The 26,081-nt window shown below is 44.0% G+C and overlaps 1 protein-coding gene across 5 annotated transcripts; it reads left to right on the top strand.

Moving 5' to 3' along the window:
• The first annotated feature begins 16,631 nt into the window (after positions 1-16,631).
• LOC143883715 (zinc finger BED domain-containing protein RICESLEEPER 2-like) lies at positions 16,632-23,344 on the top strand. Of its 5 annotated transcripts, XR_013252493.1 has the most exons (8): positions 16,634-16,913; positions 16,998-17,057; positions 19,082-19,146; positions 19,253-19,319; positions 19,704-21,726; positions 21,850-21,906; positions 23,000-23,120; positions 23,226-23,285. XR_013252493.1 is itself a non-coding variant. In XM_077387035.1 (7 exons), the coding sequence occupies exons 5-6, from the start codon at positions 19,704-19,706 to the stop codon at positions 21,876-21,878; spliced, it is 2,052 nt and encodes a 683-aa protein (XP_077243150.1). In that variant the 5' UTR covers positions 16,634-16,913; positions 16,998-17,057; positions 19,082-19,146; positions 19,253-19,319; the 3' UTR covers positions 21,879-21,906; positions 23,000-23,344. The 5 variants fall into 5 exon arrangements, 2 of the variants coding, with proteins under 2 accessions (XP_077243149.1, XP_077243150.1); XR_013252491.1 differs by lacking the exon at positions 21,850-21,906 and having other exon boundaries at positions 16,632-16,913; positions 23,219-23,344; XR_013252492.1 differs by lacking the exon at positions 21,850-21,906 and having other exon boundaries at positions 16,632-16,913; positions 23,226-23,344.
• The last annotated feature ends 2,737 nt before the right edge of the window (positions 23,345-26,081 follow it).

A 26,081-nucleotide genomic window follows, 5' to 3' on the forward strand; every position in this document is an offset into this window, starting at 1 on the left:
GAGGGCTGATGATCGGAGCCATTGGCACGGCAGGCTGGTGAACGGCGGGGGAGAATTTCTGACACTTCTCACACTTCTTTACAAGGCTCAGTGCATCTTGTCTCAGTGTAGGCCAGTACAGGCCTCTTAGAAGGACTTTGATGGCGAGGGCCTTGCCCCCAACATGCTCTCCACAAATCCCTTCATGGGTCTCTCGCAGGGCATACAGGGCATCAGTTGGTCGGAGACACTTCAAGTACGGGAGGGTGTAAGATCTCTTGTACAGAGTCTCGCCGTCAAGTGAAAACCTTGCTGCCCGCTGTACGACTTTACGGGCCTCTTTTTTCTCTCCGGGGAGCTCTCCGCTGCGCAGATATCTGATGATCTCATCCATCAAGCATGGCTCATCGTCGATATGCATTACTACGACGGGCTGGCCATCAATACTGGAGGTCTTTAGGAACTCCATACGAATTTCTCTGAGAGCGATGTAGCCTGATGTCGCTAGCTTTGAGAGCACATCAGCCTTTGTATTTTCAGTCCGGGGGACTCTGATGGCCTCAAAACTGCCGAACTTACTGGCCAGGCTACGGACCCTTTGCAGATATTTTATCATCCGCTCTTCTCGGGCCTCATATACTCCTTGGATCTGACATACGACTAACTGTGAATCGCAGTATGCCTTCAGTCTCTGAGCGCGGGCCTGAATGGCGAGGTTCATTCCGGCGATGAGCGCCTCGTACTCTGCCTCGTTGTTTGACGCACGGAATCCAAACCTCAGGGCATAATTCAGGACAAAGTCCTCTGGTCCTGTGAGAACTAGTCCGGCACCGCTGCCACTTTTATTTGAAGATCCGTCGACATATACCTCCCAGAGCGGCTCTTCAGAACAGGGAAGTGGGCTGGTTGGTGGAGCCGCACTCTCAAGCCCGGGAAGCGGAACCGCTTCGGCTTCGATCTGCTGCTCGGATATAACCGGTTCTGCTTCTGAAGGAAGCGCTGCTTCTGACACGGGGTCCGAATCTGGCATTGTACATTCAGCTATGAAGTCTGCAAGAACCTGAGCTTTGATTGCTGGCCTGGGCAGATATTTGATGTCGAACTCGCTGAGCTCCACGGCCCACTTCACAAGTCGGCCTGAAGTGTCCGGACGGTGGAGGATCTGCCTGAGGGGCTGTCCCGCAGGACCTTGATCATATGCGCCTGGAAATACGGCCTTAATTTTCTGGCCGCCATAACAAGGGCGTATACGAGCTTCTCGACTCGCTGATATCTCGTCTCTGCATCATGGAGGACCTTACTGACATAGTAGATCGGCTTTTGCTGGTGGTACTCCTCTCTGATCAGTACTGTTGCAACTGCCAAAGGTCCCGCTGAGAGATATAGAATCAACTCTTCTCATGGCTCTGGCTTGGACAGCAACGGCGGAGAGGACAAGTACTGCTTCAGCTCTTCAAATGCTGCTTGACACTCCGAAGTCCAGGGCGCGGTTTTTATACCTTTGACTGCGTTGAAGAACGGAAGGCATCTTTCTGCGGACTTAGAGATGAACCGCCCCAGGGCAGCTACTAATCCTGTCAGGCGCTGTACTTCTCTGATAGTTCTGGGCGGAGTCAGCTCTATCACCGCCTTGATTTTCTCAGGATTTGCCTCTATCCCTCTCTGGCTTACCATGAAGCCCAAAAACTTGCCTGCTCCGACGCCGAACGTACACTTGGTCGGATTGAGCTTCATGTTGTGCTCCCTCAAGACTTGAAACGCTTCTTTGAGGTCGGCAACATGATTGCAAGCAACTCTGCTCTTGACCAGCATATACTTCCATATTGCGGCCGATCTGCTGGTAGGTGGCTCCTGCGTTCTTCAGTCCAAAAGGCATAACTCGATAGCAATAAGTCCCCCGATCGGTTACAAAGGATGTCTTCGGAATGTCGGACTCATGCATTCTGATCTGATTGTATCCTAAGAAGGCGTCCATGAAACTTAGCAGCTCGTGACCTGCAGTAGCGTCGATGAGCTGATCGATCTTTGGGAGCGGGTAGCTGTCCTTCGGGCAGGCCTTATTCAGGTCTGTAAAATCTATGCAGGTCCTCCACTTCCCATTAGACTTCTTCACCATCACAACATTCGCGAGCCAGTCCGGGTACTGGATCTCGCGGATGAAGTCGGCCTTCAGAAGCCTTTCCACCTCTTCTCTAATGGCCCTTCGCCTCTTCGGTGCAAAGTGCCTCCTCTTCTGTTTCACGGGCTTGCAGGTCTGATCAACCCCGAGCTCATGGGTGCTGATTGCAGGGTCGATGCCGGGCATGTCTGAAGGAGCCCAGGCGAAGACATCTGCATTGGCTCTGAGGAACTGAGCAAGATCCTGCTGCGCGACCTCTGGCAGGGCAGAGCCGATCTGGACAACCCTCTGGTCGTCATCGCTATACAACGGGATAGATATAAGGTCCTTGGCCGGCTCGTTTACTATGATCTGGGCTTCATCCCTTAGATCAAACAGCTCGATTAGCAGAGACTCGGACGCATTCTTCCCTTTTAGTGCCGCTGCATAGCACTGCCTCGACTGGGGCTGATCCCCTCTGACTTCCCCTACGCCCCCTGGCGTACTAAACTTCATCTTCTGATGATAGGCGGAGGGAACAGCTCGGAGGAGATTCTGGCCGGGGCGACCCATGATAGCATTGTAGGCCGACTTGGCCCTTACCACCAAGAAGTTCACCATGGCGACAGACTGGCAGGGCGGCTCCCCGATAAGGACTGGAAGCTCGATCTGCCCTTCAACTTTGACAACTTCTCCGGAGAACCCGAACAGATCAGAGTTGGCCGGCTTCAGACGGTCGGTTCCGATCAGCATCCGCTCGAAGGCGTGATAATAGAGGATGTCTGCGGAGCTCCCGTTGTCGACCAAGATGTTCTTCATTTCCCAGTTCGCCACCAGCATGGTGATGACAAGGGCATCATCATGCGGGAGGATCAGGCCGTCGAGATTTACATCTGAAAAGGATATCTCGTTCTCTAGCCGGGCCTTCTTGCTGCAGGTATGGACGGCGTTGATCTGCCGGGCATAAGTCCTGCGGGCTGATGAAGAGGTTCCTCCCGCGGTCGGCCCTCCTGAAATGGTACCAATAACACCATGAGGTTGAGGTTGAGGTACCTGAGGAGGGGGGCTGGCCGGGGCCGGAGCTTGAATGCGGTCGCCTAGAGGTTGAGCGCCCCAGGGGCTTCTGCCTCTGGGCCTCGGCTTGTCCTTGCGCTCTCTTTTGTTGTCATCATTTTTCAGGTACCTTCCGAGGTGCCCTCTGCTGATCAGCTGGTCGATCTCCTCCTTCAAATGAAGGCACGCGTTGGTGTCGTGGCCGTGGTCCTTGTGGAACCTGCAGTACTGGGACATGTTTCTTTTTGCCGACGAGGTCTGCCTCTTCGGCCACGTGATGAAGTCCTCTTCCCGAATGGCTGCCATGATCTGTGCTCTGGACGCGGTCAGCTGCGTGTAATGCTCTCTCGGGTGGGGGCTTCTCCCCTTTCGAGAAGGGCTTCTCTCCCTGTGAGAAGGGCTTCTCTCCTTCTTATGAGACTTATCAACCCTACGCTGCTTGGTAGGGTTCTTCTCCTCAGGCCTTCTCTTGCTAGCAGAGTCCAGGGCGGCGAGAGTTTCATCCACCGAGATGTACTCCTCCGCCCCGGCCATCAGGTCTGCGAGGGACTGCGGATTGCGCCGGGCCACTGCTCGCCTGAAGTCAGTTGATCGGGCGCCGGCCAGAAGGGCATTCGTGGCCGCGGAGGGATCCAGGTTGGGAACTTGAAGGGCTTCCCTATTAAAGCGACCAACGAATACTTTCAAGGCCTCATCCTCTCCCTGCCTGAGGGCCATCAGCGAAGCCGTCGTCTTCCTGGGTCTTATGCTGCTCATAAAATGACGAGCCAGGTCGTCCCCAAAATCATCAAAATTGTCCACGGACCTGGGTTTGAGCCGCGAGTACCAGTCCCTCGCTGCTCCAGTCAACGTGGTGGGGAATGCCCGGCAAAGGAATCCATCCGACGCCCCGTGGAGGAGCATTGCGGTCCTGAAAGTCTCCAAGTGGTCCACGGGGTCGGTGGTCCCGTCATACTGCGAAATCTGCGGCATCTTCCAGCCCGCGGGGGCCTCCGCGCTGAGCACTTTGTCCGAAAACGGTTGAGCGCTTGTGAAGATCCGGGAGGTAGGCCGGCCCTGCTCTCTAGCGAGCTTTTCAATCCGGTGGTCGATCTGCTGGATCCTTCGTAACATCGGGTCGTCTCGTTCCTCGGCCCGGTGGACGGGCCTCTCTCTTCTTGCTGGCGGGCTCATAGCCGATCCGGACTGACTGGCCGGACTCCTTCGCCGGTGCCGCGATCCCTCTCCATGCGTGGCGTCTCTCTTGCTGCCATGCCTTTGTACGGAGGGAGATCGTGACCGGTGATGTGGGCGAGGCTCGGGGCACACATGCTTGTCCCGGGAGAGGTGACCTCGTCTTGTAGAGTGACGAGTCTGCTCTTGGGGCAGGGGCGTGTGCTCTCTGCGGGAGCTTCCCCTCCTCTGAGTGGGCTGAGAGGCCTCGGCTGGGTGCTGCTGGAGTGCGGGGGCCGGATTCCTGAACTGCGCAATCACAGCAGTCATTTCCTAGAAAAGGGCCCGCATCTCCCTCGGGGTCGGGGTAGGGTCTGAACGGTCCGAGCGAGTCGGACTTCGCTTCCCTACCGCCCTGACCTCTATCTGCGAGGCCAGTCGCTCGCTTCTTCCTTCGCGGGGGGCTGTAGCCCGGGTCGTCCGGGAGGTTGGCACATGCTTTCTGTTTTTCCCTACCATTGCTTAAGTGAGGTTCCGAACAGCTTTTTGTTGCGGGGTCCCACGGATGGCGCCAAATTTGTTAGGTCTAAAATTGGTAACAGGTTATGGTAGGGCCGGAAGGGCTGATCTGACAAGCCACAGCTGAAGGGCTAGTGGAGTCCTGCGCTGCACAAGGGCACAGACAAATAGACAAAGGGTCAGAAGACCAACCCGGAGTGTTGCTCCGGACGGGCGCTTCGATACTCAAGTCAGTACGAGCAGGAGTGCAGAGCAATGTCAGAGCAGAAAGCTTAGGATTTTTTTATTTCAGATCCCTCACCTTAGCACAAATGAGGGCTATTTATAGTGTGATCCTGAGCCACCTGTCCAGGACAGGTGGTAGTTCTGAGCCACCTGTCCAGGACAGGTGGTGGCCTCTGTATGGACCAGGTCTCATACCTAGGAGGGGCAGGTGGAAGTCCCTGATTGGTCCAGGTGTCATACCTAGCAGGGACAGGTGTTGGCTTTGCAGTGGTCCCTGTGAGGGCCACGTGTCAACAGCCAATTGGTTGCTGAGTTCGGACCCCATCGCTGAGTTCGGACCCCATCACAACCCAACCTGAGGAACCCCTTTTCCCAACGTGAACCTAACTTGAGTTTAACCTGACCTGACCCGAGATTTTAAGCTTACAAAAAAAAAAAAAAAAAACATAAAAATGTCGGGTTTCACTCGGGTCGGGTTGCCCAAACTCTCAACCCGACCCCGACCTGAACTCAAACTCAACCCGGGTTGGGAAAAGTCAACCCGAACTCGACCCGGCCCGGCCCGGCCCGACCAAACTTTTTTTCTGGGTTGAACCCGACCCAAGTTGCACCCAGACTAGTCAATAGAGTGGGGAGTGTTTGAGCACCCATTTTCGTTCAAATGTTTGCTTGCACTTGATAAGTCATTTGATCGAGTGGTCGGGATCTTTTAATTTGGGTTTCAAGGATTTGATCCATCAATATTCAATAAAATGGCTTACTAAATGACAACTTGACAAGTCATGAACTTACACAAGTCATGAACTCGACCGCCCCCCTCCCTCTACGGCATCCGAACATCGACCCCTACAAGTTTTTGTTTGTGAATTTGAGGGGTTTGGGCACCTTATCCCATTCCTTCGGGCGTCCGAACCCGCGATTGTGGGCTTCCCAGAACCGCACGGTGAACCCTTTTTTACATGATTTCATACCCAAAACTCTACCTTCACCCTTTTAAATACATGAAGCAACTTAGTTTAACCCCTCTCTAATTATTTACTTCGAATAGAGTTCTTCGAGCACAAAGGAGTTTTGGAAATCTTGGAAACCACTGTCAAGAACCCTAATATTTGCTCGATTCAAGATCGACAGTTCTTTCCCCGATTATCTGTTTTGCTTTCATGGAAGAACACTAGATTATTGAGGTTTAGTAGGTTCATGGTTTTGACTATTAAAACTCTCATCCGATCGTCAAAACCTCGATTAAAACTTGTCTGATGAAGACCAATCAATAAACCACCCACAACCATAAATCAATCCTCAATAATCCTATTTCCCATGATTAAGATGAACTTCAATAGAGAGTCCGAGTTTAAAACAAGAAGATCAAAACTCTAAATCCAAAATACTCACCTTTTGAATAACGTTTTCTCTTCCCTAGAATTCTCCCACGACTGTTGATTCTTCCAAGCATCTGAAGAACGTTTTCTTTGTAGTGAATTTCTGGATAAATCAGGGCTCCACTCGAGTATCTATAATCTCTAAATAAGAGTCCTGCTTTAGTTAGATTAGGAAATCCCTAATTCAACTCAACCAGGAAACCCTTTTTAATTAAGTTTTAATTTGGGATAAAATACCCCTCCCTTTCACTAATTTTGGTTGGAACCAATTTGGGGTATTTCAAAAAATACTTAAAATTATTATTAAAGATATAACTAATTTTCCATCGCTAAAAATCTTTTTTTTTTTCTTGCAACGATTTTTTAGGGACGAATATAAATCTGTTGCTAAAAGGGGGTTTCATTGTAGTGCTCCCAATCCGCAACTCAAAACACTGGCAAGCAGCTACAATTGACGTCAACGCGCGATTGATGTCGGTGGTCGACCGACAGAGAAATAAATTGTAAGAGAAATTGCAGAGTTTTTTTTTTAAATCTGCAATGTTTGAAAACAAAAATCCTTTCTCACCATCTTTTTCTTTTTTTCACCGGTTGGGGAGTTATAACAAGGAAAATTCCGTGCAAGACAAACTGCAAAGCTTCACAGATTGCAGAAATTGCCTTCATGCCATAATTTGCAAAATTTGCACAAACCTGTGAAAATGAAACTCTTCTGTCACCCAAAATTTTTTTTGGGCGGTGAAATGAAAACAAGCTTCCCCATATTTTTTTATGCCAGAAATTGTGGAGAATTCCATTGCCGGTTGATCGACCTTGTGGGCATGGTGGGCAGAGAGAGAGAGAGAGAGAGAGAGAGAGAGAGAGAGAGAGAGAGAGCAATTTTACCCGTAATGGACCTTTTTAAGTTATTCACGACGTGTTCTAGTGTGTCTAGTTGCTGATGATGCCAAAATTCGAATCTGGGCGTCGGACGAGCGCTATCGGCAAAACCAACATTTTAGGTTGGTAGAGCTCCTATTCATGGATGCCTGCACTCATAGAAAACAACGTTAGAAGGGCCCCGGAGTGGGGACTCGGGGGCACCCTCCGACGCTCAAGTCACGTATCGGTATCACAGATATCTAAGCAAGACTAATACAGATAAATATACTTATGGGGGGAAGAAGAGTGTTTTTTCTACCATTGAGCAAGGGGGTGCCTTTTATAGGCTTAGAGTTCTTACACCATGTTTTGGTGTATATGCCATGTGTCCTTGAACATGGCAAGTTTTTAGCATGTATGCCACCTGTCGTAGTGCTTGCCTTGCATTAGCATGTATGCCATGTGTCTAAAGTAAAAGGGGAATTTATTTAGTTTTCCCCCAACACTTGTCTTTATACTTTTCTTGATCATAATTAGATTCCTTTGGTATAAGGGTGACAAGTGGCGGGCTCCAACGCTCCTACCGTATTTTCTCCCTATCATACTACCCCCTACTCCTTTGGTCCATTAAATGGACCAATGGAGTAAGTTCCGTTGTCCGGTCAAAGAATTTAGTGACGAGGGTATTAATGGGAATCTGGGAAGGCGAAGGGGCGTGCTGCTACATTCGGCAGTTCTTTCTCGAGGGGCCTTTTCTCCATCTAAGTGGAATAACTGTAGGGTGACCGGACCCTTGTCCTGAGGTCCGAGCCTTTTTTGCTCGACCGGGCTCTTTTTCCATCTAAGTGGAATGGTAGTAGTAAGGCCGGACCCTTTTGCTGGGTTACGAACATTTTCCCACTGTACTTGGCATTTTCCATCTGGTGGAATTGTAGTGGCCCTGCCGGACCCTTGTGCTGGGTTCTGAGCCTTTCCCACCGCACTTGGTATTTTCTATCTGGTGGAATTGTAGTGGTAATGCCGGGCCCTTGTGCTAGGTTCCGAGCCTTTCCCACCGTACTTGGTATTTTCCATCTGGTGGAATTGTAGTAGTGATGCCAGACCCTTGTGCTGGGCTTGTAATAACTCTTCAAACTCTCTTTCTTTTTCCTCCTCTCTTTTTTCTTGTTGTTGTGAGGACCTGGTAAGGAAGGCTTGATTGCTTCCTGCATATTTTATGTGACACTGTATAGGGTGGTTGAGCCCTTTTGCAGGTTTCTTCTTGATGGAATGTTGTTGATTTCTAATTTCGTCGGCAAGAATACCTCTATTGCGCCCTCGCGGGGCATCACTTCAGGGTATCTTGTTTGTGGAAGGGTCATCTTCCTCTCGAGTGATCAGCTCAGAGTTCATGGGCCCTGCCTGCCATTTTAAAAAGGACATGTCTTTTTTCATGGGTAGTGTTTTAGAGTATTCTCGGGGGGATCAACCGAGATGTTACCTCTGTCCCACTCCCTGTTTTCTTTCGGTCCCTTCCTTTTTACTGATAAAACTTCCGGCGGTTGTCCATGTTCCAGCTTCGAGGGACTGGGGTTCCGTTCATGTCGTGCCTCGGTATCTCCAACCATATAAGGTGGGATCCGGGTTCAGTTGATGTTGTGCCTCGGTATCTCCGACCGCATAAGGTGGGATCCGGGTTCCGTTGATGTCGTGCCTCGATATCTCCAACCATATAAGGTGGGGTCCGGGTTCAATTGATGTCGGGCCTACGTATCTCCGACCGCATAAGGTGGGATCCGGGCTCCGTTGATGTCGTGCCCTGGTATCTCCGACCGTATAAGGTGGGATCTGGGTTCTGTTGATGTCGTGCCTCGGTATCTCCAACCGCATAAGGTGGGATCCGGGTTCCATCGATGTCGTGCCTCGGTATCTCTGACCGCATAAGGTGAGATCCGGGCTCCGTTGATGTCGTGCCTTGGTATCTCCAACCATATAAGGTGGGATCCGGGTTCAGTTGATGTTGTGCCTCGGTATCTCCGACCGCATAAGGTGGGATCCGGGTTCCGTTGATGTCGTGCCTCGGTATCTCCAAACGCATAAAGTGGGATCCGGGTTCCGTTGACGTCGTGCCTCGGTATCTCCAACTATATAAGGTGGGATCCGGGCTCCGTTGATGTCGTGCCTCGGTATCTCCGACCGCATAAGGTGAGATCCGGGCTCAGTTGATGTCGTGCCCTGGTATCTCCGACCGTATAAGGTGGGATCCGGGTTCTGTGGATGTCGTGCCTCGGTATCTCCAACCGCATAAGGTGGGATCCGGGTTCCGTCGATGTCGTGCCTCAGTATCTCCAACCGCATAAGGTGAGATCCGGGCTCCGTTGATGTCGTGCCTCGGTATCTCCAACCATATAAGGTGGGATCTGGGTTCAGTTGATGTTGTGCCTCAGAATCTCCGACCGCATAAGGTGGGATCTGGGTTCAGTTGATGTTGTGCCTCGGTATCTCCGACCGCATAAGGTGGGATCTGGGTTCTGTCGATGTCGTGCCTTGGAGGGATGATCGGGTGCCTTGGAGGGATGATCGACGTCCGCAAGGCATGATCTTGTAGGATTCATTCATCCCCATCACAAAATTTGCGTCTTGCGTCGGAAACACCATGAGGGTCGGGGTCCTCTGCTTTAGCAATAGCGGCAACAGTCTCCGGTTGAGAGACCTTGGTTTTGCCGGCGAGATCGGCACCAATGCCTATTAAATCTTCCGGGCCTCCATTCGGCTATCTTCGTCCTCAGCAAAGTCGCCAGGCAGACTCCAAAATTCCATAGCTTGGGCCCTACTCCAAGGCAAAGCCCTTCTTCCAGATCATTAGGGACTTACTTTGTCAGCCATCAGCTGCATCAGTACGGGGAAGACAGGTAACAATATTTAAAAGTAAAGAATAAAAACAAGAGAAGAATAGTGGGGGCCAAGATTACCCATTTCACCTGCATCTTTTTAGGCTCGGCCTCCCTTCTGAGTCGAAGCTCTTCCACGGTTCGAGCTAAAGAGCCCTTCCGAGGCCAAGCTGAAAGGCTCCTTTAAATTAAGATTTTGAATAACTCTCATTGGCCGGCATTCCCAAAACTCCAGCCATGATATGTTTGCGGCTAGCTCCATAAGAAAATAATGCGTCCCCTGAAAGCTTTAAAACCTTGGAACAAGTTCCAAGACTCACCACTCAAAATAATGATTAATACTCAAATTCTTATGAGTTATTTGAATTACTTGAAAAATCCGGGCCATTCATTTAATGGGCGCTTATACGGAAATGCTATATACTAACCATCGGCGGTTAAAGTCATGGTAAAGAACAAAGTATTTCTAGTCGCCAAGTAAATAATCACTATTGAGGTTTCTAAACCATGCGTATTGCTGTGTTCTCCTCAAAATATCTTGGTTGCAGTTTTATCTTGTTGAAATTCTATGTTTGCTTTTGAAATGCCATTTGCACGATTAATATTTGTGTTGAAGTTCTTCCTCTAGGCCAAGCCTAAAAGTTCCTGAAGGGTCAGAGGCTGAGATCAAAAGCCCTCGCCGAGGCTAAGCGTCGCCAAAAAGACCCCTCCAAGGAACGACATCAACGGAACCCGGATCCCACCTTATGCGGTCGGAGATACCGAGGCACAACATCAACTGAACCAGGATCCCACCTTATATGGTTGGAGATACCGAGGCACGACATCAACGGAGCCCGGATCTCACCTTATGCGGTCGGAGATACCGAGGCACGACATCAACGGAGCCCGGATCCCACCTTATATGGTTGGAGATACCGAGGCACGACATCAACGGAACCCGGATCCCACCTTATGCAGTTGGAGATACCGAGGCACGACATTAACAGAACCCGAATCCCACCTTATGTGGTCGGAGATACCGAGGCACAACATCAACAGAACCCAGATCCCACTTATATGGTGGGAGATACCGAGGCACGACATCAACGGAGCCCGGATCTCACCTTATGCGGTCGGAGATACCGATGCACGAAATCGACAGAACCCGGATCCCACCTTATGCGGTTGGAGATACCGAGGCACGACATCAACATAACCCGGATCCCACCTTATACGGTCAGAGATACCAGGGCACGACATCAACGGAGCCCGGATCTCACCTTATGCGGTCGGAGATACCGAGGCACGACATCAACGAAGCCCGGATCCCACCCCATATGGTAGGAGATACCGAAGCACGACGTCAACGGAACCCGGATCCCACCTTATGCGGTTGGAGATACCGAGGCACGACATCAACGGAACCCGGATCCCACCTTATGCAGTCGGAGATACGTAGGTACGACATCAATTGAACCTGAATCCCACCTTATATGGTTGGAGATATCGAGGCACGACATCAACGGAACACGGATCCCACCTTATGCGGTCGGAGATACCGAGGCACAACATCAACTGAACCCGGATCCCACCTTATATGGTTGGAGATACCGAGGCACGACATGAACGGAACCCCAGTCCCTCGAAGCTGGAACATGGACAACCGCCGGAAGTTTTATCAGTAAAAAGGAAGGGACCGAAAGAAAACAGGGAGTGGGACAGAGGTAGCATCTGGGTTGATCCCCCCGAGAATACCCTAAAACGCTCCCCATGAAAAAAGACCTGTCCTTTTTAAAAGGGCAGGCAGGGCCCATCAACTCCGAGCTGCTCACTCGAGAAGAAGATGACCCTTCCACAAACAAGATACCCTGAAGTGACGCCCCGCGAAGGCGCAATAGAGGTATTCTTGCCGACGAAATTAGAAATCAACAACATTCCATCAAGAAGAAACCTGCAAAAGGGCTCAACCACCCTATACAGTGTCACATAAAATATGCAGGAAGCAAGCGAGCCTTCCTTTCCAGGTCCTCACAACAACAAAAAAAAGGAGAGGAGGAAAAAGAAAGAGAGTTCGAAGAGTTATTACAAGCCCAGCACAAGGGTCCGGCATCACTACTACAATTCCACCAGATGGAAAATACCGAGTACGGTGGGAAAGGGTCGAAACCTAGCACAAGGGCCCGGCATTACCACTACAATTCCACCAGATGGAAAATACCAAGTGCGGTGGGAAAGGCTCAGAACCCAGCACAAGGGTCCGGCAGGGCCACTACAATTCAACCATATGAAAAATGCCAAGTACAGTGGGAAAAGGCTCGGAACCCAGCAAAATGGTCCGGCCTTACTACTACCATTCCACTTAGATGGAAAAAGAGCTCGGTCGAGCAAAAAGGGCTCGGACCTCAGGACAAGGGTCCGGTCACCCTACGGTTATTCCAGTTAGATGGAGAAAAGAAAAGGCCCCTTCGAGAAAGAACTGCGGAATGTAGCAGCACGCCTCTTCGCCTTCCCAGATTCCCATTAATACCCTTGTCACTAAATTCTTTGACCGGACAAAGGAACTTACTCCCTTGGTCCATTTAATGGACCGAAGGAGTATGGGGTATTATGATAGGGAGAAAATACGGTAGGACCATTAGAGCCCGCCACGTGTCACCCTTATACCAAATGAATCTAATTATGATCAAGAAAAGTATAAAGACAAGTGTTGGGGGAAAACTAAATAAATTCCCCTTTTACTTTAGACACATGGCATACATGCTAATGCATGGCAAGCACTACGACAAGTGGCAAACATGCTAAAAACTTGCCATGCACAAGGACACATGGCTTATACACCAAAACATGGTGTAAGAACTATAAGCCTATAAAAGGCACCCCCTTGCTCAATGGTAGAAAAAACACTCTGCTCCCCCCCATATGCATGTTTATCTCTATTAGTCTTGCTTAGATATCTGTGATACCGATACCTGACTTGAGCGTCGGAGGGTGCCCCCGAGTCCCCACTCTGGGGCCCTTCTAACGTTGTTTTCTATGAGCGCAGGCACCCATGAATAAGAGCTCTACCAACCTAAGCTGCTGGTTTTGCCGATAGCGCTCGTCCGATGCCCAGATCCGGATTTTGGCATCATCAGTTGCATAAATTCCTTGTCGTCATCGGAACTTTTGCTGGACTTGGGATGTCATTCCTTGTTTGCTTGCCAATATTGCATTGAACACCCCGGAGAATCCTCAGGACGTGTCTTTTGTAATTAATGCATGTTTGTCGAGGTAGAATTCTTATGACCTCATAGTTTCCAAACCAAATCACCCCCCCCCCCCAAAAAGAAAAAGAAAAAGAAAAGGATGGAATGCCCTCTCTCTCTCTCTCTCTTTATAGTGGTAATGACACCCGCACTCATTCCCGTACTCTCCAGGTGTATGTCGTGCAACCAAACACTACTTACCACTATTCTCCGAGTTAATTCCATGCCGATCCAATATTTGTCTCCTCCACGTTGACTTTTTATTTCGCATCCAAACAAACCATTAGAGATGTCACCTCAACCAACAAACCCCAGTCATACCAAGTAGTCTTCCTAGCTTTTAATTTTCAAAATGGAAACCAAGCAAAGCATTTTACTGGCGTGGTGTTTAAGAACTGAACTAAATGCTTAGCTAAATAGGGATACTGCAGAGATATCGGGCATCCAAACAAACCAAGGGATGATGAGTAGAGAAATTATATGATGGGTGGACGTATAGACCCATATTTTTCATAAAGCATGGTACAACCCATTCGATAGGACGATCCAAGTAGTCAATTTGTCTGGCCACAATGTAATTAGGATGTGCCCAAAAAATCATATCCGTAAGATGATCCTAACCCTCCGATCTAAGTAAGTTTTCATAATGTGCATTCCCTCTATAGATCGGAGGGTTAGGATCATCCTATGGATATGATTTTTGGGGCATGACCTATTTACATTGTGGCCGAACAAAAGGACGGCTCAGATAGTCCAATGGAGTGGGTTGTACTATTTATTGAAAAATACGTATTGATGACTACAGATCCTATAAGATATCATTATTAGGAGAAGTTATATGATCCGTGTCTGAAATCCCATCTCTCTCTCTCTCTCTCTCTCTCTCTCTCTCTCTCTCTCCCTCTCTTATGAATCCCAATGAAATAGGTGTGGGACTTGGGTCGGGTTGAACCCGAATTTTCAGCAGGTTGATTGGACTTATGGTAATTTGGGCCAGGTTCGAGTTGGTACAAGTTCACTATAAGAGAATTCTGGTTGGGTTATGGTCGGTGTATCGGGTAACCCAGCCCGAACCGAAATCCCTTGACCAAAATTTGAACATGGAAAATTTAATTTAGGGAAAAATACACTTACACCCCCACAACTTTTTGACACATTCAATGATGACCTTATAGTTTCAAAGCCCTCAACTATACCCCTAACTTTTTCTATGGTTTTTTTTTTAACGTGACGGAGTGGAGGGAAACGAGGAAATGTCTGCAATGTACACCCATCTTAATGAAAATGTCTTCTTCTTCACCCAAAAATTAAGGCTTTTGCAGCTGAAGGAAAACCTTGCCGAAATCCTTCTCCCTCCGGACATCTCGACTCTTTGACCCGTATTTTCTTGACTCTCAAACCCTCTTCCTTCTTCTCTAGTTGTTGAGTTTAGAAACCCTCTCCGTTCTTCTCCAAATTAGCAAACCCTGGATAAAATAACAAAATCCCCATATGAGCCCTTTCTTCTTCTTACTTTCTTCAAGAATTTCGAAACCCCAACTCAACTTCTTCATAGAAACCCGCCATGTTAAAACATTCTTCAAATTTCTGCTACAAACCCAAGATTGGAAAGTCCCCATATCAATCCCATCTTCTTCTTCTCTTCTAAAAACCCACAAACGCCTCTCCAAACCCTAATACATAAGTTTTTACTCTTGCTTCAACCTTCAAACAAGAAATTTCCTTCTTCTCTCCACATCAGAGATGAAGGGAAAATGGATGGATTGGAGGAAAATGGTGATGTAATCGGTGGGAGAAGATGGTGGTGGCTTGAGCCTGGAATTGGCTGTGGGGGGTGGCAATAGAGAAAAGGAGCTGGATTTGGAGGTTGGAGAGGATGACCGGTGGGTTTGGAGATGGTGGCCGGGGCTGGCCGAGCCTCATTCTCTTTTCTTCTTCTTCTAGCTTTCTCAAAAACCCTAACATAGCCCATCTTCCCAAAAGGTGAGAAGCCCCTCTGCTAAAAACGGAGATGGAGATGATGGCGGCAGCCGGATCCGGCGACGACGACAGATCCGATGGTGGAAGGAAATGGCATAACCCTAATCCCTCTGCAAAAATGTCTTAAAACGAATGAGGAGGGTATTTCTGTGCTCAAAATATTAACCCTGATTAGCTTGAGTCATTCCATCGTACTAAAGTGACGAACCGTCGGCGAAGGGGGTCTACCATATACACATTGAAAAATCAGGAGACTCAGTTGATGACTTTGAAACTATAGAGTCATCTTTGAATGTGTCAGAAAGCTGACGCGGTGTAAGTGTATATTTCCCTTTCCGATTCCAAAGGACGCTTTCATAATTACATTATTAAACGCTAAAAAAAATGAAATAAGTATAAAGGTAAATGATATCAGAACAACCATATTTAAATACTAGCAAAGGCCGACAAAGAATTGTACAGACCACATCATAGGTTGATCTAAACCGTCCATGTGATAGAACACAACATAAATAGGTTGTGCCCGTAAAATAATTTCTATAGGCTGATCCTAGCCCTCAAATCTATAGAGGTTTCCATAATTGTTGTTCCTCTTAAGGTGCTCAGAATTCGTCAATATTTTTACAGGTGTCCTGCATTCGTAATATCAAACTTTCCATAATTTGACCCGCACATAGTGAATAAGGAAAAGTAGTTCCCGATTTCCAACCCGACTAGGTTCAACCTGACCCAACCCGATTTGCAATTTCCTCAACCCGGTCCAACCTGATTTCCAATTCGGGTCGGGTTGGGTCGGGTTGACCCGATTTGATATGGTACCAATTGTTGACCACCCCAACTCAAGCCGGGTTGTTTTGGATTTTGAGAACCAATAGTGATTCACCAGTAATCAGTTTTTAACTCACAATCGGTTATCAAAATCCAAACCAAACAGGGACTAACAATTAACATAGGAAAATATTATCCGCACTACTATATTTTGATGATCACACTCTTTACTTTATTAAAGTACGGTATGGCCCGCACCATAGGATTATCCAAACCTATTAGCAAAGGGGTTAATTTTAAAAGAGTAATGGTGGCGTGTAAATCACATATAAAAAGAAAAGAAATTCTTTTTTTCTCTAGCTATACAGTAGTAGATTTGCGCCTCGACCTTCCTATTTTAACCGGGCTTGTGAGAGATTTTTAGGAAATGTACCGAGAGGGAAAATATCAAAACTCGGTACATTTCATGATATCTCCACCAAATGTTTTGCTTTTGCATGATAACAGGCAGCTCATGAATTAAATCAATAAGACAAAATCTGCCAAAATGTAACAAGCGTGGTTTTTCTCCAATGCAAACTCCAGCCTCGAAATGGCTTTCCACGAAATTGCCTAGCAAGTCTCATGAAAACCTAAAATGTCTCACGCTAACTCTAAAACCCTAACTCTAAAACCCTCTCGCTCTCCGCCCCAGTTCCCTCACTCCCCACTCTCACGGTCTCACCTCAGTATATCAACTGCAATCTCTGGTCAGGGATTAGAAAATGAAGAAGATAAGATGAAGAAGTAATTTAAATAAGAGGTATGCATTTCCTTTTCTCTTATCATTGCCTAGCAAGTCCCCATTTTCTGTGTTTTTTTTTTAACTAACGGCTCACTGTACCAGACGAAACGCGCGGTTTCTCATCCCACAACCTCACCCCTTCAAAACCCTAGAAGGAAAAAGGTTAGCTTTTAGAGTTTTTATATAGTGTAAGCCCTTATAGTCTCTTATTGTTCAAAAAGTACTGTACGGACATCATCATAGGATGATCCAAACCGTCCATAAGATGGAACACAGCTTAAATAGGTTGTTCCCAAAAAATCATTTCCATAGGATAATCCTAGCCCTCCGATCTATAGAGGTTTCCATAATATGCATTTCCTCTATAGTTCGGAGGGTTGGGATCATCCTATGGAAATGATTTTTGGGGAACAACCTATTTACATTGTGTCCCATCTTATGGACGGTTTGGATCATCCTATGATGATGTCCGTACAGTACTTTTTGAAAAATAAGGGCTTATAAGGGCTCATACCATATAAACTCTCAGCTTTTAGACTTCATATGAATCATTTTGGTACTTTTTTCTTTTGTAGAAATCCATGTTTCTGTAGGAATGTTTGGGTTTTCTGATATGTGCATATTATGAGTTTTTATACAATGAAAGGCCTTATAGTCCATTACTTTTCAAAAAGTACGGTACGGCCCACACCATAGGATGATCCAAACCGTCCATAAGATGGGACATGACCTAAACCAAAAATCATTTCCATAGGTTGATGCTAACCATCCGATCTATAGAGGGTTAGGATCAACCTATGGAAATGATTTTTGGGGCACAACCTGTTTAGGTTGTGGCCCATCTAATGGACAGTTTGGATCATCCTATAGTGTGGCCTGTACGCTACTCTTTGAAAAATAATGAACTACAATGCCTTTCATCATATAAAAACTCGCATATTATTATGTTTATGGGTAGTTGTAATGTAGTTATTACGTAGTTGTTGGTAAGTGTTTTAGGGTTATGGGTGTTAGTTATTGCCACATCACTACCCTATCAGCCGACTTACATGACACATAAGCAATAACTAACATCCACAACCTAAAAGACGTAACCCACAACCACATAATCAATAACTACATTCTAACTAACACCACTAGCGTGCACATATCATTTTTTATGGAGATAAGTGTCTGAGAGGTGAAGTCTCATTGATCTCTACGACGGTTTTCATGATATGAAGATCATATTTTTCCGTACATATTTTCACATTTTTTTTCTTCATTTTAAGCCTATTGATCTTTCAATAGGCTTTGGATGAGGAGATTGGAATCATTCCATAAGGTTTATTGATCTTTCAATATGCTACTCTGTTAATGTTGGGTTTATCCATCTCTCAGTCGTTTCTTTGAACGTGTGGCTTTTGTGACATGTGATTTATCAATCTTTCCATCTTAAAGGTGCAAATGAAGTTGAGGGTTTATTGAAATTTTTGGTTTTCTTTTTGGATATGAAAATGTTCCTTTTTGGGGGGTCAGAAATCAGAATTAATAAGGTTATGAGTGGTTCAGCGCAGTATTCATTCATTTATTGTTATAGGGAATTGGTTGTTGGTTTTTTATTTGAATGTTACCGTTTATCTTTTTATTATTATTATTTTTAGATGTCAGGAAACTTTGGTATAGATTCCTCCTCTGCTTGTCCCGTTATTTTCTTTGTTGGTAACATTTTAATGCAAGGCTCATTTTGTTTGAATGGTATACTGCAAGGCTCAGTTTTGAAATGATTTCTTTTCAGAGCATGTCTATACAACCACACGTGGTCTGTTCCGGTGGTGGGAATCTCTGAGTTGTGTTTATGTTTTTTTTCTCTCCCATTTGAATTCCATATGAATATTTTTTTTGGGTGGATTGGTGAAATTGGATATGGTTTTCTTGCTGTTTCGGGTGCATTTGGAACTTTGGGTTTATTGGTGGTGTGTTGTTATCATTTATGGGTTGAAATGTTGTGTTCTGAGATTTTCCTCCGACTTTGGGTTTATCCATCTCTCTGTTGTTTCCTCTAATAGGTTAATTAACTCTGTTAGAGCAGATAATAAATCCATCTTGCAGTGGATCCATGTTTTTTTATTGACCTTTTTTGACAGTCTCATAATACTTTTTGTTGTTGATTTTCACTGAAAGTTGGTACGTTTATTTTCTCGCAGATTCGGGATTGCTCAGAAGTCAAGAAGCCTTGAGTAGGGAAGAAGTGTTTCGGAGATCAGACCAGGTCGAGTTGCACACTTGCACTTTTGGCTTTAACTTTGTGGCTCCTTTTTAGCGGTTTTATAGTTTTATTTCCTTTGATGCTGATGTGCTATTGGAATTTTGAACAGATTGTGAAAGCTTAGGTAAAGAAGGTTATCCAGTTCAAGGGATTCAACAAGAACCTTATCGTTTGGGGTATGGCCATCATACCATTATTTTTGCTTTTATTTTTAGTTCAATTTAGACGTAGAACAGCTTGGTCTCTTTGTATTAGTCTTAGTTTTGTAGTTGCTATTTCCTTTACTATTGAAAATGGCATGCATTTTGGATGGTTATTATAGCTCATTTAGATGAATCAAATGACCAAGTGGTTAATAATTGCCCAGATCTTTTTTTTTGCCAAGTCAGTGAAGAATTAATGAATTATGTTTTTTTGCTACGATTGTGATGACTTAATGAATTATTGCTTACATCATTTACTTTGTGAATTTGTTATTTTATACGTAATACATAATGCTTGTTTAATTAGCTACCTTTTTTTTTAATTTATTTATTTCAATACTTTCATTTTATGGTCAGATGTCTGCAATGGGAGACTCCAATCCAAATACAAATGCTAATCTCGATATAAATCTCCCTTGTCTCACAACTTCTTTATCCGAGGTTACTTCAAAGCGTAAAAAAAGGATATCAGGTGTTTGGGATCATTTTACCAAAATTCCAAAGGTAGATGGAGGAAAACCAGATAGGGCAAAATGCAATTACTGCGCCAAAGACTTTGGGTGTGAAAGCAGCCAAGGTACTAGTACACTTAAACGGCACATGGATAAATGTACAAGATATTACAAAGAGAAGCAACAAGTCTTGGCTTTATCTGCATCATCTGAGCAAGGTGGTACTGCAATTTCCAGATGGAAATTTGACCTTGACTTGTTTAGAAGAGAATTGGCACGCTTGGTTATAGTTGAAGAACTACCTTTCAAATTTGTTGAGTGTGAGGGTTTTATAAATTTTTGTAAAGTTCTTCAACCAAAGTTTAATCCTATATCACGTACCACTGTTGCTAAAGATTGCCTAGAGTTGTATATGAATGAAAAGAGGAAAATCAAAGAAGTATTGCAGAGATCAGCTCATCGTGTTTGCCTGACCATTGATATGTGGACTTCTATCCAAAATATTGGATATATGTGTCTCACCATCTACTACATCGATAGAGAGTGGAATTTGCAAAAGAAGATTATTAATTTCTGTGCTATCCCTTTTCCACATACTGGTGAGGGCATTGCTAACGAAGTGCAATCGTGTTTGTTGGCGTGGGGTTTGGAGAAAGTTTGCACCATTACAGTTGATAATTGCAGTTTGAATGACGTAGCGATCCGAAGTTTGCGAAGAAGTCTGCATAAGAAGAATAGTCTGTTGTTGGAGGGTGAATTCTTACACATGAGGTGTTGTGCACACGTACTCAATTTAATTGTAAGAGATGTGATAGAGGACGCTAAGACATCGTGGATTCGAATTCGCAATGTAGTAAAATATGTTATAAGTTTGCCAACGAGGCAACAAAAATTTAAAATGTGTGTTGAGAAAGAGAAAATATCATGTGAGAAGACATTATGTCTTGATGTGTGCACTCATTGGAACTCCACATTCCTTATGTTACAGATTGCATTAGAGTTCCAAAAAGCATTCGAACGTTTAGAAGATCTGGACATTAATTTTAAAAAGGAACTCAAGGATGGGATGCCTACTGAGGATGATTGGGAGAAGGCAAAAGTCTTGTGTAAGTTATTGGAACGATTTTATAATTCTACAAAAAAGTTGTCTGAACCACTTTGTGTCACATCGAATGTTTATTTTCATGAGGTTTACGCCATCGAAGTATTCTTAATGCAATGTGTAAGAAGTCAGAATACATGCCTTCGTGATATGGCATTGAAGATGAAGGAAAAATACGACAAATATTGGGGCAACATAGATCGGGTCAATATAATGTTACTTGTTGCAGTGGTCCTTGATCCTCGGTATAAGCTGAAATACTTAGAGTTTTGTTATTCTAAAATTCACCCTACTGATAATGTCATGCGGTTAATTGAAAGGGTTATACTTGCCTTTGATCGTCTTTTGAAGCATTACCAATCCATTGAAATGATTCCTGATGTTCCACCAGTCCAATTAAATCAATCTGGTGACAAAAGCATGATTGAGCTTCTCGATGAACAAAATGTTGAATTTCAGCGTATTCAAGATGAGTATCGTAGACAGGTGGAAGAAGAAAATATTCAGTATGGATCCGAGTTCGATCGTTATCTTCTTGAATGTACTGAAAAAGATGTTAACTTTAACATTTTGTACTGGTGGAAAGTTAATGGCTCAAGGTTTCCAATATTGAGTCAAATAGCTCGGGATATTTTAGCAATTCCGGTATCGGCCGTTGCATCAGATTCAGCTTTCAGTTCAGGGGAACAAGTACTTGATCAATTTCGTAGCTCTTTGACGCCAAAGCTTGTAGAATGTTTGATTTGTACCAAAGATTGGTTAACGAGTTCATCAACTCCTATTGAGGTAGAAGAAAGCTTGGAAGAGTTTGAGGAAGTTGAGTCAAGTAATTTACTTTTCACTTATCTAGTATTTCTTTTTTTTTTTTATGGGGGGCACTTATCTAGTATTTCTGTTGACATCTTATCATTAGTTTGTGTGAACTTCTAATTATGTTGTATTTTTTCAGTCATCGGTGAGGGAGCTGGAACTGATTGATTATTCACTTGCATTACTTGTATTGCAGGTAGACCTTTTACTACTCAAAGACAACTGAAATGTATTACTGTTATTTGCAAGTTTATGGTAAAAAATCAAATGACTTGCTTAGCATCATATGTTGAACCATATTATTTCCTTGCATGTATTTTGCAATACACTCAACTGATGACAAACGTTTACTTCACCATACATGTCAATATATTCATTTTACTGGAATTTTTATAACGCCTTTGAAATTATTCGAGTTTTGCTTCAGTCGTTTCAGTTGGAATATGCGAGTACGTACTTTTGTTTGTTTTTTCTTTTTTTCCTTTTGAAATGAGATATTTTTGGTTTTCATATTGCAACATGGAGATTCTTTTAGCATACTGCCATAACTCCCAGAAAATGAAGATGTTAGGATGAATGGACTCTTGGATTTCCAAGCATCACAAGAGAAGAGACGGTTTCAACTAAGATTGCAATATCTTTTAATCTGAATATGACAAAGGATAGTTCTGCTCACTGTTAGTGCAATTGTAATCTCATCCTTGTGTTCCTCCTATTGGTGCAATTGCATGTGTCTTTTATTTCAAGCCTTGAAGGGTTAATCGAACACAGTTTGATACTTATCTTTTGAGTTCTTATGAAATGATATCAGATGGATGTCACGATCTAATCACTTATAGTTTCTGTGCTAATAACTCTCGTCTAGTTATGTTTTTACATTCATCTTGGTGCTTCAGTGATTGTGCATAGGTTATTGAATTCTTCGAGCTCCCATGGAAACAATAGCGTAATGGTGTTCAAAGGCAAGCACCCTTGCAATTCCAATTGGGCAGACCTTTGATTGTGTTATTTTTTTTTCGTGATGTCATTTATTGATTCTTGCTGATGCATCACAACTGCTATTGTATTTGCTAGTGCTACGCTTGTAACGATCTTGACTGCATATGTGGTAGTTTTTGATGAATCTGCATTTGTTTTAACATATATTATATAATATATTGTTTCCTTAGGATAAAAAAAAAGCTTGTCTGTACTTTGGCAACAGGCAATATGTGCATAATGCATCTACTAGGCACTAGCTCCTATGGATGCCAAGCAATTTGACCACGCATAAAATTTTTATTCCACAGGCAGGAGATCCGCGCTACAACTAGCTCGATGAGCTCTGTACTGAAACCTTTAAAATTCCTTCTTCCCCATTATGGAAATCTAAAAGAATTCTATGAGATAGTGGCCGATGCAGATTTGAAGGTCCACACATTTGGTTTGGGCATTGCAATTGTCGTATCTTTTCTCCAAAATATAATTTATTGAGGCTCGTTTTTGACATGCTCAAGTTCTGTATGTAGGTTTCAGGGGATTGTCTTAAGTTATGATGAGGAGAACACCATGGTGTTAGCTGGATGAGTTTCTCAATTTTGTTATTTTGTCATATTGAAAATAGGAGATTGTAATATATTTTATGGATTTTGGTTTGTTTTTCTTCTTCTTTAGAGAGATTTTTCATTTACACCATTGATATCAAAACTATGGAATGCAGCCAATCAGGTGCCATTATCAAAACATGATCTTGCCAACTAATGAACTAAATGAACATGTGACCCTCCTTGGGTTCGGGTTAGGAATTTTATTCACGGGTTGGGTCGGCTTGACCCTCCTCGGGTTGGGACTCGGGTCGGGTTAGGGTTGGGAATTGTGTAAAGTATTCAAATCATCTTAATCTTGTCCACTCCAACGTAATTATACAATGCCATTGTCCCTTTCTCAAAGGTGGAAGTGGAGTTGTAAATTTGTACATGGAAGGTGAGAACCCACTGCACGTGCTTCCCACATCTATATTGTGCTGTGGTTCCTTGAAGTGTCCCTGTTGGGCATTTTTTTTTCTCACAAGATATCTTTTGATAACTTTTTTAACCATGTTTTCTAGCCTTGGCTTTTCAAGCATGACTCTTCTTACATATGATATTTGGTTTTCTACCTCTCTTACTGATTACATTTTCAATTTTGGGCAGTTTCAAGTATATATAGCTTACTATATGATATACTTGTCTATTTTGTATATAAAGGGCCACTAATTGTGCTTGACGTGAGTGTGCATGGAGTAAATGTTGGTTTTTGATTCAATATGAATAGCATCTTAGAGTTACAGATGGGCTTCATTGCACCTGACATGGGCTTGCAGCATGAAAGGACTTCATGCTGTGGGATTGTAAACAACCATATGTAAATTGTTTCTCCTTGTATTATGACAATTTCTTTTGGCTACTGATATTTCCATAACCATGTTTTGATAATGACACAAACTCACATTGTCTTTTCCTTTTTTAATGGCCGCCGAGAGCTTTTTTGGGAATTGTAATAGCTTTTGACAGCTGGTTGAGTAATAAAAGACAAGGTGACTTTGTGTCATTACCAAATAACGGTAGTGCAAATATCAGTAGCCTTTCTTTTTCCTGTTATACTGTCCAGTCACTTGTTAAATGCTATTTCTATACCGTGCAATTGTATCACCTATTCTGTAGGTACTTCGCAGCACTATTTCTTTTTTCTATTATTCTAAAATCTAGTTAATAACATATTCCTTCAATCTTCATTAATTAGTAGGTGTCGAGTTCTACTATTAGAACTTATTATTCATTAGTTTGCACCTTATTTCGTATTTTTTTATTTCATTTGTCTCTGCATATTTTATAACCTCTTCTTCAAGTGCAATCAAAATCATTTCACATTTAAATCTGCCACTAATCGTAGGAGCACATAACTCTTCCAGGGAGGAAGATCACCGTACCATTCCTATACATTATAGTTTACTCAACTTGGAGGTGGAGTAGTTACAACTTACAAGTGAGTTGTTTGATTTCTGATGTATATCTTAGTTACTTTGACCTCCACATGTTTCTTCCCTCAGGAATAGTGGGCACACCACAGATTGTTGGAACTAATCAGGCTATAATTCACAAGTGCTCTCAAACTCCAATGGTTTTAATCCCCTCCCTCCATTCAATTTAATTACATTTAGGGATTTTCCTCCATTATAAGAGATGGAGAAAAGAAGGAAATAAATCCTCAGGCAGTGTCTAAATATCTCAATCTTGAAATTGTGGAGTTAATAGGCTACCTTCTTGTCTTTCTCAGTCATGACCTCTAATACACACACGCACACACTTTTTCTCTCTAATGATATCATGACGTTTAACATTTATCTAAGCAATAAAACCTTAGGCAGTGTCTAAATATCTCTATCTTGACATTGTGGAGTTAATAGGTTACCTTCTTTCACGAGCAGATTCAAGTAAATCTCCCCCATCTGTCAAGTTCCTATGATGCTTATTGGGCTTGTCTTTCTCAATCATGATCTTTAACATTCCCTTTTTTTAAATGGCATCATGGCATTTGACATTCATCTAAGCTTTTGATGCTATTGTAATCTGTCTCTCACTCTCTCTCTTGTTTTCTTTTTTTAATTAGGCTTGGTTGTAAATCTCGGCGGCCTTCATAAATTGTTGATGCCTGTTTGTGGCATTCTTGGTTAATTATTTAAAGTAGGAGATGGTGTTGTTGGGCACATTATCTCTACATTCACCCTCCCCATTTAAGTTCTTTACCTTTGGTTATTCTACCTGCCTTGGCAAATTGTATGCCTACGTGAACCACATTTTGTCATAATATGCATACACTATTATGACCCTTCATTGGCTTTTGGAAACTGCCATGATAATATGATTGTAAAATAATTCATAGGGTGTGTTGCACAAGTTGCACCTACAAGGTAGGCACAAACAAGTAATCGTGTGTGGTATTACCAATGTTAAAAATTGGTAGGTTAATGGATCTTTGATTGAGCTATCCAAAAAAAAAAAAGGGATCTTTGATTGAATAATAATCTGAGTGACAACGATTTCAAGGCTGATGAGGGAGGACAGTTTTTAAGGAAGAGGAATTTGAGTGATTGAACAATAATCTGCTTTGAATTTTTTGATAGTGTGATGGATATTGGGTTTTAATTGACCTTTTAATACTATTGGGTGGATGGTTTGATGTTTTACGAGCTTATGGAGGGATGCTTTGTTGCTTTTGCTTTGCATATTGTACATAATTTTAGTATTTGAATGGATCGCTGAATGAGTATTTTCATCATTTTATTCTTGATGTGGTTATGACTTATTTTTGGAATTTAAATGGTTTCATTAGTCAGTTTCATGGTCATTTAAA

Source organism: Tasmannia lanceolata, unplaced genomic scaffold, assembly GCF_043159265.1.
Source record: "Tasmannia lanceolata isolate RefF3 unplaced genomic scaffold, GAP_Taslan_0.1 ptg000008l, whole genome shotgun sequence".
In the NCBI taxonomy this organism is placed as follows: Eukaryota; Viridiplantae; Streptophyta; class Magnoliopsida; order Canellales; family Winteraceae; genus Tasmannia; species Tasmannia lanceolata.